General features: G+C 43.3%; 1 protein-coding gene across 1 annotated transcript in view; it reads left to right on the forward strand.

The window, feature by feature from the left end:
- The window catches only part of CLMP (CXADR like membrane protein), an 89,751-nt gene extending 80,052 nt beyond the window's left edge, over nucleotides 1–9,699 (forward strand). Inside the window, exons 3-7 of the mRNA XM_065882704.1 lie at nucleotides 5,821–6,022; nucleotides 6,707–6,874; nucleotides 7,343–7,465; nucleotides 8,018–8,159; nucleotides 8,743–9,699. Coding sequence (XP_065738776.1) covers nucleotides 5,821–6,022; nucleotides 6,707–6,874; nucleotides 7,343–7,465; nucleotides 8,018–8,159; nucleotides 8,743–9,043 — 936 coding nt within the window. The 3' untranslated portion in view covers nucleotides 9,044–9,699. The remainder of the gene's footprint in view (nucleotides 1–5,820; nucleotides 6,023–6,706; nucleotides 6,875–7,342; nucleotides 7,466–8,017; nucleotides 8,160–8,742) is intronic.
- The last annotated feature ends 1,950 nt before the right edge of the window (nucleotides 9,700–11,649 follow it).

Genomic DNA, 11,649 nt, shown 5'->3' on the forward strand with positions numbered 1-11,649 from the left:
AAAGTCCATTCAGAATCTGATGACTTATCACTTCCATTGCTTCCCTTCCAGGCAGCGTATCTCTTGCCTGGATCTTCACTACAATAGCCTCCTGACTGGTTTTCCTGTATCCACCCTTGGCCTCCTACAGCCTATTCTCAAAACATTAATCGGTCTTGATACTCCTCTGCTCAGAGCCCTCTAGTGGCCCCCCATTTCCCTCAGAGTAAAAGCCATCTTTACAGTGGCCCATGAGGCCCTACATGACGAGGCCCCAGTGCCTGACTTCATCTACTGTCCTCCAGCTACCTGGCCTCCCTGCTGTTCCTCAAACATGCCAGGCGCCCTCCCACCTGAGGGCCTTTGCACTGGCTCTTTCCTCTGCCTAGACCTCTCTGCCCCGAGATAACTCCAAGGCTAAGTCTGTGTCTCCTTCAAGTGTGTGCTCTAATTTCACCTTCCAGTGAGGTCTACCTTGATGACCTTATTTAAATTGCAGTCTGTCTCCCTGGCCCACAACCCCCCTCCCCCGCTCTGTATTTTCATAGTATTTCACGCTGTCAGGTCTCCCATGTAATGTTCTTCTATGTCTGTTTTCCATCACTAGAATATATGCTTCTCAAGGGCTGGATTTTTACATGTTGAGTTCCCTGATATTTCCCCAGTGCCTAAAAAGGTGCTGGCACATAGTGGAGGCTCAAAATGTGTTGAATGAATGACTGTCATCTTGGATCTCTTCAGCTTAAGACTCAAGTCCTGCCTTTGGTCACATGTCCAGCCTTACCTATGGATGACTCTCCCTCCTACCCTCTCTTCGCTCTCCTAAATATTCTCTAACTGGACATGCTTGCCAACTTGTTTTATTTTTTTGGCCGTGCCACGTGGCACGTGGGATCTTAGTTCCCTGTCCAGGGATCAAACCCGTGCCCCCTGCAGTGAAGCACAGAGTCCTAACCACTGGACCACGTGGTTAGGGGACTCCCCCAATTTGCTTTAAGATGTCTTTGAAGAGTTCACCTTAGTCCTAGGGAGCAGCCTGATGGTGCTGTCCTAGCGAAGCTGCCCCAATTCCCCCCTCCACCCTCATCCCAGTAAGAAGGAGACACCCCCATAGTGCTGTTCCCAGTAACCTTTCAGGTTCTCTAATGTAAAGACTCAGCGAGTTGAACCTGGAGACCACACCCTAAGGGAGGCGGGAACACACGGGAAACAGCCTTCAAGGGATCTAATTCCCCTCATTGTCATACCAAAGTGGCTTTCTCCATACCAGAGCCTGAAGACTTGGCCCTTCCCTGCAATACACCATAGGGAGGTGCCTCCTGAACATCAACTTTATGCTTAGAGTCCAAGTTTTCTGGAGATGAATTAGGGTCTAATTTTCCTCACGTATTAACTTCTGCAGAAATGGAAGTTAACTTGGGGAATGCTGATGGTGATGCCAAGCTTCCTATCCATAGGATGGAAATGGTTCCTGTCCATAGAGATGCAAATGAATTTTTGTCCAAAGGAGAATATAAACTCTTTAGTCCAATTCTCCTGTGAACCTGTTGTAACAGCTTTCTGGTTCCATCATTAATTAACGAGTTAAGTAAAATCTTTGATACGTGTTTATTTTCTACGTATATGAGAGTCGCGATTTCACCTTTTTTTAAAAAAAAAGTTGTTCTTTAAAACTGTAAGGGAGGAAAAAAATATATTTTTTCCTCTACCCTCCTAGGTGTTCAGGCTGGGGCACTGTCAGTTAGATTGACAAAAGACAGGTTAATAAGAAAAAAAGCAAACATTTTATTAACCCATGCGTTGTGTAAGTAACACCTGGGAGTACCCAGCAATGAGTAACTCAAAGAGGTGGTTAGAGTATACCTAATTTAGTGTGGGAAGGGAGGGGTGGAAAGGGCACCTATGGTAAAGCAGATGACCTTTTGGAAAGATAAACGGGCCCTTAGAAGGATAGATGGGAGATGTGGTAGTTTGTGACAATGTCTGGGTGTGATGCCCACCTCTGATCTCCCAGAAGGGAAGGTTAGAGTTGCCCTGGGAATGGGGATTTATGGACACAAATTCTTTGGGGAGGCTCTGCTTTTGGGCAGAGAAGGGATTTCAGGAGCTCAAGTGACTTCTGCTGAAACTTATCCTTATGCATATGCAAAGTGGCATGTTTGGGGGTGGCATGTCCTGGTCCCTGACAACACTTATAAAATTCGTTTCCCTGTATTGTTATCATCTCTAGAACAGTGCCAAGTGTAGAGTATGTTTTCAATTAGTGTTTATTAAATAAACGATTGCCAGGTTGCAAAATTGCCTAGCCAAAGACAGTCGATGGCAACAGACATACATAAAATCACAGTGGCCTGAAGGATCTCCCAGACAATGCCCAGAATTATAGAAAGAGGATCCAGCAACCTGTTTGCCCAATGTCTTGTCTTTCACACTTTCTCCTCACATAAAAATGCTGCCATGGGGGCTTCCCTGGTGGCGCAGTGGTTGAGAGTCCACCTGCCGATGCAGGGGACGCGGGTTCGTGCCCCGGTCCGGGAGGATCCCACATGCCGCGGAGCGGCTGGGCCCCTGAGCCATGGCCGCTGGGACTGCGCATCCGGAGCCTGTGCTCTGCAACGGGAGAGGGCACAACAGTGAGAGGCCCGCGTACCGCAAAAAAAAAAAAAAAAAATGTTGCCAAGACATGCTATGGATGACAGCATTCTTAGTCTGGGTGTCCTATCAGGGAAGCTTTCATAAGGAATTAACATTGATTTGGGGTTTAAAAGAATGAATAGGGATTCTTTATGTGGAGAGATGGAGAAAGGGGAGTTTCTAAGTGGAAAAATGCAGTGGGCAAAGGCATGTGAGCATAAAGAAAGCGCACCTCACATGAAAGCAAGGGAAATGTACCGTGACTACACTCAAGAATGTGAGGGGGACTAAATAGGAAACGAGGTTGGGAAGGTAATGCAGAGATCATTTTGATGTCCCTGGTCTGAATCTGGTCATCATTCAGAGGTGGCACAGAGCCATGAAAGGCTTTTGATCTGGGAAAGAGCTAGCATGAGTTTTACATTAATATTAACTTACATTATTATGTAAGGTAGACTGGAGAAGACAGACATCTATAGGGGCCAGGTAGCTGGAAATATAAAACTGGAGCTCAAAAATATGTTGGCGATAGTGACAAAGATGTCAGAATTATCACAACTGTGGTGTTGGTTGAAGTGAGGGGACAAAATTGAATACTGAAAACGTTTTAAGTGTATTATTGATTACAGTGTTTACCTTAATTTTCTTACTTGCTGCTCCCCCATTTTTTTCCCCCACAAAACTGTGAGGCCCCAGGGTAGAAACTGTGTCTTATTCCTGCTTGTTTTCCAGTGCCCAGCAAAGCACCCGGCAGATGTGTTCAATAAACATTTGCTGAAGAAAAAGAACATGCAGAAAAAAGAGAAAGCACTTTTTTTCAGAGAGGTGGTAAGGGCAAAATGGATGATACTGAAAAGTTTTGATATAATGGTGAGAGCATTTATGGCCATTTTACTGGATGGCTTCATATCTTTTCAGGAAAGCATTTCCTGTGCTGCGAGCATCACGTGATTGACAGTAGGGTTAAGGGCTTAACGTAGAGTGAAAACAATTTGGAACAGCTGCAGCCAGAAATGTGCTTGGGGGATTCCCATATGCTTGCTGCCTTTTTTTAGTGCTGTTCTGTGTCTCTGGCATGCCCCCTCCAGCAAGCTTCTCCCTGCCTCTCTAATATCTTATTTAGTGTACTCATCTTTCAAAGCCTAACTCAAATGCCACCAACTCTTCTGGGACATTGTCTCTTGATACTCTTTCAAGTTAATCATTCCTTTTTCTATGTTTACATTTCTCTCCTTGTTAATCCTGCTAGATTATAAATTACTTGATGATAAGAAGGGGGTTTTACTTCATCTGTATAGCCTCCTCCGGACCTGATGGGGAGCAGTCATTCCATAAATGTTTGCTGATGTTTAAATCAAGTGATTTTAGGAATATGATTGCTAAGTGGTGGGGAGGACAGAACTGAAGTTATATGGCTTGAGGTCTTGGTAGACAAGATCAGCATGGTTTTTGTGATTACCAGGAGGTGATGGACTAAGAGAACCAGGAAAAGGTTCAAGAACTAGAGGTGGTGTTGCAGGCAGATGAAAATCCAGTAAAAATCATGATTGTTTTTTCCTGTTGGGGAAATCTGAAGTTTGGTCTCCCTACCAGGGAAAACAAAGACATGAAGCTCACGTGTATTTTATGGAAGGAAAGGACACAATGTTTTCCCACCTAACTTACTACTTCACAGCGAAGCCAGACAAAGAAGGAAAGCCAACAATGAATCCCTCAGTATCAAACCTAGATTTTAACCATAAACTTCTACTCCTTAACTTCAGCTGGGCTCGAAACTTTTGTAAAAACACATTTTTTCATTTCACATTTTCTCCTTCATTTCCAAACTTTCTGGAACAGCAGTTTCTGAGCAGTGAAATGAGTGCAGGTGGGACAAGGAGAGGTAACTGTGGTAAGCAAAACAATGAACTGGATGGCTTTAGACTGCCGTGTTCAAATCCTTGTTCTGCTATGTGCCTGTGAAATGGGGATAGATAACGCCTACTTGGAAAAACTGTGAGAAATAAACTAGATGTAAAAGCACTTAACACAAGGAGTGTGTGTACTTTGACCAGATCATGTGCAAGTGGTAGGAAATGCAAAAGTGAGGAAGGTATGCAGGCGAAAGGTAAGTCTTCTCCCCTTCTTAGCCTCCATTCTCTCAATTCCCCTCAGAGTCAACTCTGGGGACCGTTCTGTGCATTTACTTCTTTCCTGGACTCAGCTGTGAGAACTTGAGTCTGTAACTCAAATTTAAAAGTCCTTATAACACAGGGAACTATACTCTATTTTGTAATAACCTATAAGGGAAGAGAATCTGAAAAAGATTATATATATATATGTATATATATATGTGTGTATATACGTGTATGTATGTATATATGTGTGTATATGTTCATATATGTATGTGTGTATATGTGTGCATGCATGTATATATCTATGTGTATATGTGTGTATATGTGTATGTGTATATATATGTATGTATATATCTATATGTGTGTATATGTGTATATATGCGTATATGTGCATATATGTGTATATGCATGTATTATGTATATGTGTGTGTATATGTGTGTATATGTATATACGTATATATATGCATATACGTATATATATGTATGTGTATATACACACACATCTATGTATATATGTGTATATATGTGTGTATATATATACACATACACACACATATCTATACGTATATATATCACTGAATTGCCGTGCTGTGTACCTGAAACTAACATGATATTCTAAATCAACTATACTTCAATAAAAAAATACACATATAAAAAATTTTTAAATAAAAATAAAATTCCTTACCTGTAAAATAGAAAAGTTCTGAGCATTTAATGTAACAATTACTACTTTATAGTTTAAATGCTACACAAATACGAGGTGTTCGTATTCTTAGAAAAAGGAAGGCCTAGACAAACATAGTGTATATAGGTTTGTTTAGAACAGAGATCTCTTGGACTCTTAGACTCACCCCCAGGCTCGACTGCTTTGTTCCATTTCCTTTCCTTTCCTCGTCTTTTTTTTTTTTTTGGCCGCACCGCATGGCTGCATGCAGGATCTTAGTTCCCCAATGAACCTGCGCCCCCTGCAGTGGAAGCACAGAGCCCCAACCACTGGACCACCAGGAATTCCCATCCTTTCTTCATCTTGACCTCAGCTAGAGGGCAAGGCTGAGAGCCACACAACTTGAGTCTGCCTCCGTCTGTCCCACAGGTGATCACTTACTCCAGTCGTCATGTTTACAATAACTTGACTGAGGAACAGAAGGGCCGAGTGGCCTTTGCTTCCAATTTCCTGGCAGGAGATGCTTCCCTGCAGATTGAGCCTCTGAAGCCCAGCGATGAGGGCCGGTACACCTGCAAGGTGAAGAATTCAGGGCGCTACGTGTGGAGCCACGTCATCTTAAAAGTCTTAGGTAAGACAGAGTGCCCTCGTAAATGCCTACATCTTATTAATAAGGTCTTGGTGAGGGATAGGCAAATGTGTCACACTGGTACAAAACTTCTTGTTCAATCCTTCGTATTATACAGACGTCACCTAGTCCAGTTCCCTGGGAAGAAGTGTGTATGTTTTGTATTTTAGTCGTAATGAAAGAAGAAAAAATAACCACAGTTTTCCACGGTAGCCCATTACAAAATTTAAATGTCCTCTAATGTTTAAGTAGTATCCTCATACTTAAATCTCTCAGATCTGCTTCAAGTCCATTTCTCTGTTTTGTGATAGCAAGAACTACTAAGTTCTTAATTGCTTACAAGTTAATGAACTTCTATCCCTGTTTCAGTATTAGTAAAATCACACTCAACTTTCCTAAAATTTCCAGTTATAAAAGTTTCTCTTCTTTGAGAAGTGATGAGAGAGTTTCTGAGGCAGCCTCTAAAAATTACAACAGCACCACTGGAAACAGCTGGAATTGGGTGTATATGTATGCAGGGGATGGAAATGGGTATATTTTGCAGAGTGGTGTAAAGCACGGCGAGGTAACAAAGTACTATTGAATCCACACTCAAAAGTTGACCATATGGGTGGAAAAACAAGTCAACAGGATGTAGTTCTTCCACTGAATCGGGTGTTTGGGGATCTTTTTTTTTTTTTTTGCCAGTGAGACCATCAAAACCCAAGTGTGAATTGGAAGGAGAGCTGACAGAAGGAAGTGACCTGACTTTACAGTGTGAGTCGTCCTCTGGCACAAAGCCCATTGTGTATTACTGGCAGCGAATCCGGGAGAAGGAGGGAGAGGATGAACGTTTGCCTCCCAAATCTAGGATTGGTAAGTCATCTTTCTACCGGTCTATTGAGATAGCAGGACAGTACTCTCTCCATGAATTCTAAATCTGGTTTTGTCAGCAACTCACAAGGTGACTTTGAACACACTGCTGGACCTCTTTGAACTTCCATTTTTCATCCCTAAACAGGGACAGAAAAATCTGTCTTTTCTTTACTCAAATGGCAAAAATAAAAGTGGTAAGGAGATTAGGAATAAATGTGCTCTATAAATTCATTCTAATTATTGTGTTTAGTATCCCTTAAATGTTCAGAATCTTTTGTAACTTTTGAGGATGCACTGCAGTTTAAAGGAATGTTCACCTTTCTTCCCACATTCCAAAAAGGGATCGATTCTCTCACCTCATCCTTACCAAACCGTATTATATTGATAGAATCTTAGGTCAGTGACACAATAAACGATAAATACAGACCTTGTCACTAGGGGATTACAGTCATCTTTCTGCTTGCGTAGACTACAGCCACCCTGGACGCGTCCTGCTGCAGAATCTCACCATGTCCTCCTCTGGGCTCTACCAGTGCACAGCGGGCAATGAGGCCGGGAAGGAGAGCTGTGTGGTGCGAGTGACTGTTCAGTGTAAGTACGCAAAGGGTTGGTTTGGTTTTGTCTCTGCAGTGGTTCAGCGTAAAATGTTTTTAATCACAAGTAAGAGTAAGGTCAACATCTTTATCTACAGAAGAACATGGCTATCACTGAAATAAATGCAGTAGTTACCAAGGACTGTTCAACAGTTGTAGCTAACTCTGTATTTATAGTATGTGTGAATTTTCCAGCCCCCTAAAGAAATTTATTATATCCAGGAGGGGACCAAAACCAAATGGAGGTTTCCTTTATACCCTTACAAAGGGTAACTTCTACTCTGTTTTCAGAGCTTCTCTTGTGTCTGCTGTTTCTCAAAAATAATCAGCTAAAAATAATCCTAATGTCAACGAGGCATATTTTGGGGTGTCGTATTCTGCTCCCCTTCAATATCAAGAGGGACAGTCATACACCAAGAAAGGGTATATGGGGAACTCAGGAAGATAGATACAAAGATCTGGAAATACTCATCTTGTCCAGAGCTTATGTTTTTTAAGTCTGTGTTGCTTATGTTTGGTTTTACTTTTGCTTTTGTTTCTGAGAAAACAGATGTACAAAGCATCGGCATGATTGCAGGAGCGGTGACAGGTATGGTGGCTGGAGCCCTGCTGATTTTCCTCCTGGTGTGGCTGCTAATCCGACGGAAAGACAAAGAGAGATACGAGGAGGAAGAGAGACCGAATGAAATCCGGTAAACCTCCCGCAAAATCCCCTTCCTCACCTAGGCTGCCTTTCTACCGCCAGCTCCCCAGCTCCCTAGTGACAACAAAAGTGTCCCATTTCCTCTTAACCTTAAATCTGTTAAAAGGATTATTCTGGTGGGTAAGGAGCTCCAGCCTAGGGGCAGGAGGACTGGTTTACCTTGACTTTCTTGTGAAACTATCCACAACAGGGACTTAATAGCTAAACTCTGCGTTCCTTCTCATTGCCTTCCACTTGTAAAGGCCATGCAATAGAGAATGGGCCTAGCCTACGGGCCATGAAAGGGCTTCTGCAGACAAACTCCCAGTCAAGGGGATTGCTGTCTAGACATCCAGTAGGGAGTGCCCATTCCCGCAGAGTAACAGGGTGGACCTCCCGGCCAAGGGGCCGCACACCCGCCCAAGCCCGCCGGAAGGGCTCAGGTCGCTGGGGGAGTCCCTGTTTCCCTACGTGGTAGCTCGAGGTTTCCACCTTGAGGAGTTGATCGGGCAACCTCAGAAAGCAGCAGCCGCAGCGGAAGCTTTCACAGTCCTGTGGCCCTAAAATCTATCTTTGCTGTTTTTCCTCTTCAGAGAAGATGCCGAAGCCCCGAAAGCCCGCCTTGTGAAACCCAGCTCCTCCTCCTCGGGCTCTCGGAGCTCACGCTCGGGCTCCTCCTCCACGCGCTCCACGGCTAACAGCGGCTCCCGCAGCCAGCGGACACCGTCCTCGGAAGCGGCGCCCCGGCCAGGGCTGGCTACCCACACCTACGGTCCCATGGGGCCGGAGGCAAGAGGGTCTGAACCAAAGAAAGTCCACCACGCTACCCTGACCAAAGCAGAGAGCACTCCTGGCACGATCCCCAGCCAGAGCAGAGCCTTCCAAACTGTCTGAGTTCGGGCGGACTTGACTCCCATCCTTTCCCAGGAGTCAGGACTCTTCTCGTCATTGACACCCAGTCACCAGCCACACAACCGCCTCGGACCAAACGAGAGGTCATTTAAGTTGCAGTGACCATTGCATGGGAGAGATTCAAATGAACACTTTCCTCATATGACACCAAACAAGGAAAAGGATGTAAGCTGATGGTCTCCAAAAAGGCATCTCACTGTGCCTTTAGACCAGAGCGGGGGCCAAATCTGTGCATTTGGGGACCAGGACCTGTGGTGAGAAAGGCTGGGGAGAGGGGAAGTGAACACACTTAGAATTCCTCACTTGGGCTGTTTTGTGTCAACACTTTGACTCACCACTGTTAAGAAATGAGGTGTTGTTCATAAATTTTCTATGCATTTCTGCAAACCTACTGGATTGCTATGATTATTCAGAGACAAGCAGAACCCACAGCCTTATATCACACCTATCTGCACCATGAAAAACTCCAAAAAAGGAAACAAGTCTCTTCCATCCTGACCTGACTTTATTTACCAGAAAGTTTGGATATTAATTTCAAGAGGAGTTGAGAAATAGTGGGAGACGGAGAATGACTGAGATTTTCCCACTCTGTTCACTACTAATCTTCCTACTTATATTGAACTAAAAAAAAAGGGAGTCCAAAATGTGTAACAAGGGACTGTGAAAAGCTTTCCATCTTGATGTTCAGAGGGCCACTGACAAACATCAGAAATATAATGCTGGAGTAATTGTGGATTTTCCCTCAAATTGGATGTCTCTAAGGACTTCCCTGCTGGATATCTCTGGAGCAAGAAAACAATCATTAGGTGTCATTTAACAATCTCCTTAGAAAGAAGTCTTCTAGAGAAAGAGATCTTTTCAGAATGCTGGAAGATCATCCAACCACAGTCTCTTCTTTCAGTGAACATATGAAATCAGGATTTCAAGACTGACTAGACTAAAAAGGGAGATTAGATCAGCTTTCTCTTAATATGTCAAGGAGTGGCATCAGGAATTCAGCATTGCACCAAACTTGGAGCTTCCTCCATTTCTTTCATTTTCAGAGAAAGATGTGAACCTGGGACTTTTGTTGATTCTAGGCCTTAAATTATCAAAAAGTTCAGGGACTGACAACCTTTCCTGATGGCACTGCATGGACATCAGACCATTCCCTCCTGAGAGGTTGAGACAGAGAGGAAGTCAGTATTTTCCCAGTTTAGCCTCTCAGGAAGCCTAGCTCTGGGCTGGAAGGATAGGACATTAACATTTAGGGAAGACATGGTGAGGATAACTAGTGGGTGGCAGGAGGGATCTAGGTTAGTGCCTGTTAAATACTGTTGGCATCTTAGAAAGAATTAGCAGAAATGATTTACCAGGATAGCTCTCAGAAGAGCTGACACATGGGAGAAGACAGGTGTCTGAGAAACAAAAAGCAAGCAGCCTCCAATACAACTTGCCTTTTTAACAGTTTTGATGACTCTGCTAGTCAAATTCATCCTATGGCAAGAATGCTAAACCTGAAATAGCCCTTCAAAGACTCTGAAGCAAGTGTCAACAGATCACCAGTGGTAGAGCAAAATATTTTTTATTATTAAAAGGACACGGAATTCCCTGGCAGGCCAGTGGTTAGGACTCTGCGCTTTCACTGCCGAGGGTGAGGGTTCAAGCCCTGGTCAGGGAACTAAGGCCCTGCAAAAGTAAAAATAAACAAATAAATAGATAAATAAAAATAAAATAAAGTCTTAAAAAAAAAAGGCAGCAGGCTATAGGGAAGCAAAAGTAGTGCTGAGTGTGGTGCTGAAAGCCCTGTTCCTAAAATGTGAATCAGGCGCTTAAAGGGAAAAAGTTGATCTGGCATTTTGTCCTATTTCTGATTTTCATTTTTACATCTAATTCTCACATAGTACGAATGCTTTTCCTTCCAAAGTCCTTTAAGAAATAGGGTTTTATCCTCGAGTGAAAGTTTCATCTTGAGTTTTGTCTTCCTCTAAAAAAAATTGGGGGTAATTCCCTGTTAGTCCAGTGGTTAGGACATCATGCTTTCACTGCTGAGGGCATGGGTTCAATCTCTGGTCAAGAAACTAAGATCCCGCAAGCCACGTGGCATGGCCCCCGGCCCCCCCCCACCAAAAAAAAAAAAAAAGTTGGGACATAAGAGACATTGAGGAAGTAATGTAAAAAATGCCTGCCATTAGTTTAAGAGGGCTAGCACATTTGGAATGCTTCTTATACTAACACTGCCTCATTGTAAGACATAAACTCCTTACTCCACTTCCTTATTCTTCTGGTAGTGTGGTGTCCAGGCAACATAACACATCTGCTCTGTAATTCTGAGAATTCTCATTCCTAGAGTACCTGAGCCAAATGAGTATGCTGTGGCAGCTGCAGCTCTACCATCACTAGACATTTGCTCTTATTATCTATTACCTTTAAACCTAAGGTTTCCTGTTTATGCCTCTGCAAGCAGGAATCAGTCCCCTTTGCGTGAAAAGGTTTTGATTATTTAAACAGGTTAGTTATTAGAAGACTAAAATACCAGTTGAATATCCATATTATTTTGGAAGTCCATTCATACTGGATATCTACCAAAAATGTCACAAAACAAATTA

The sequence above is a fragment of the Phocoena phocoena genome, chromosome 8 (assembly GCF_963924675.1).
Source record: "Phocoena phocoena chromosome 8, mPhoPho1.1, whole genome shotgun sequence".
In the NCBI taxonomy this organism is placed as follows: domain Eukaryota; kingdom Metazoa; phylum Chordata; class Mammalia; order Artiodactyla; family Phocoenidae; genus Phocoena; species Phocoena phocoena.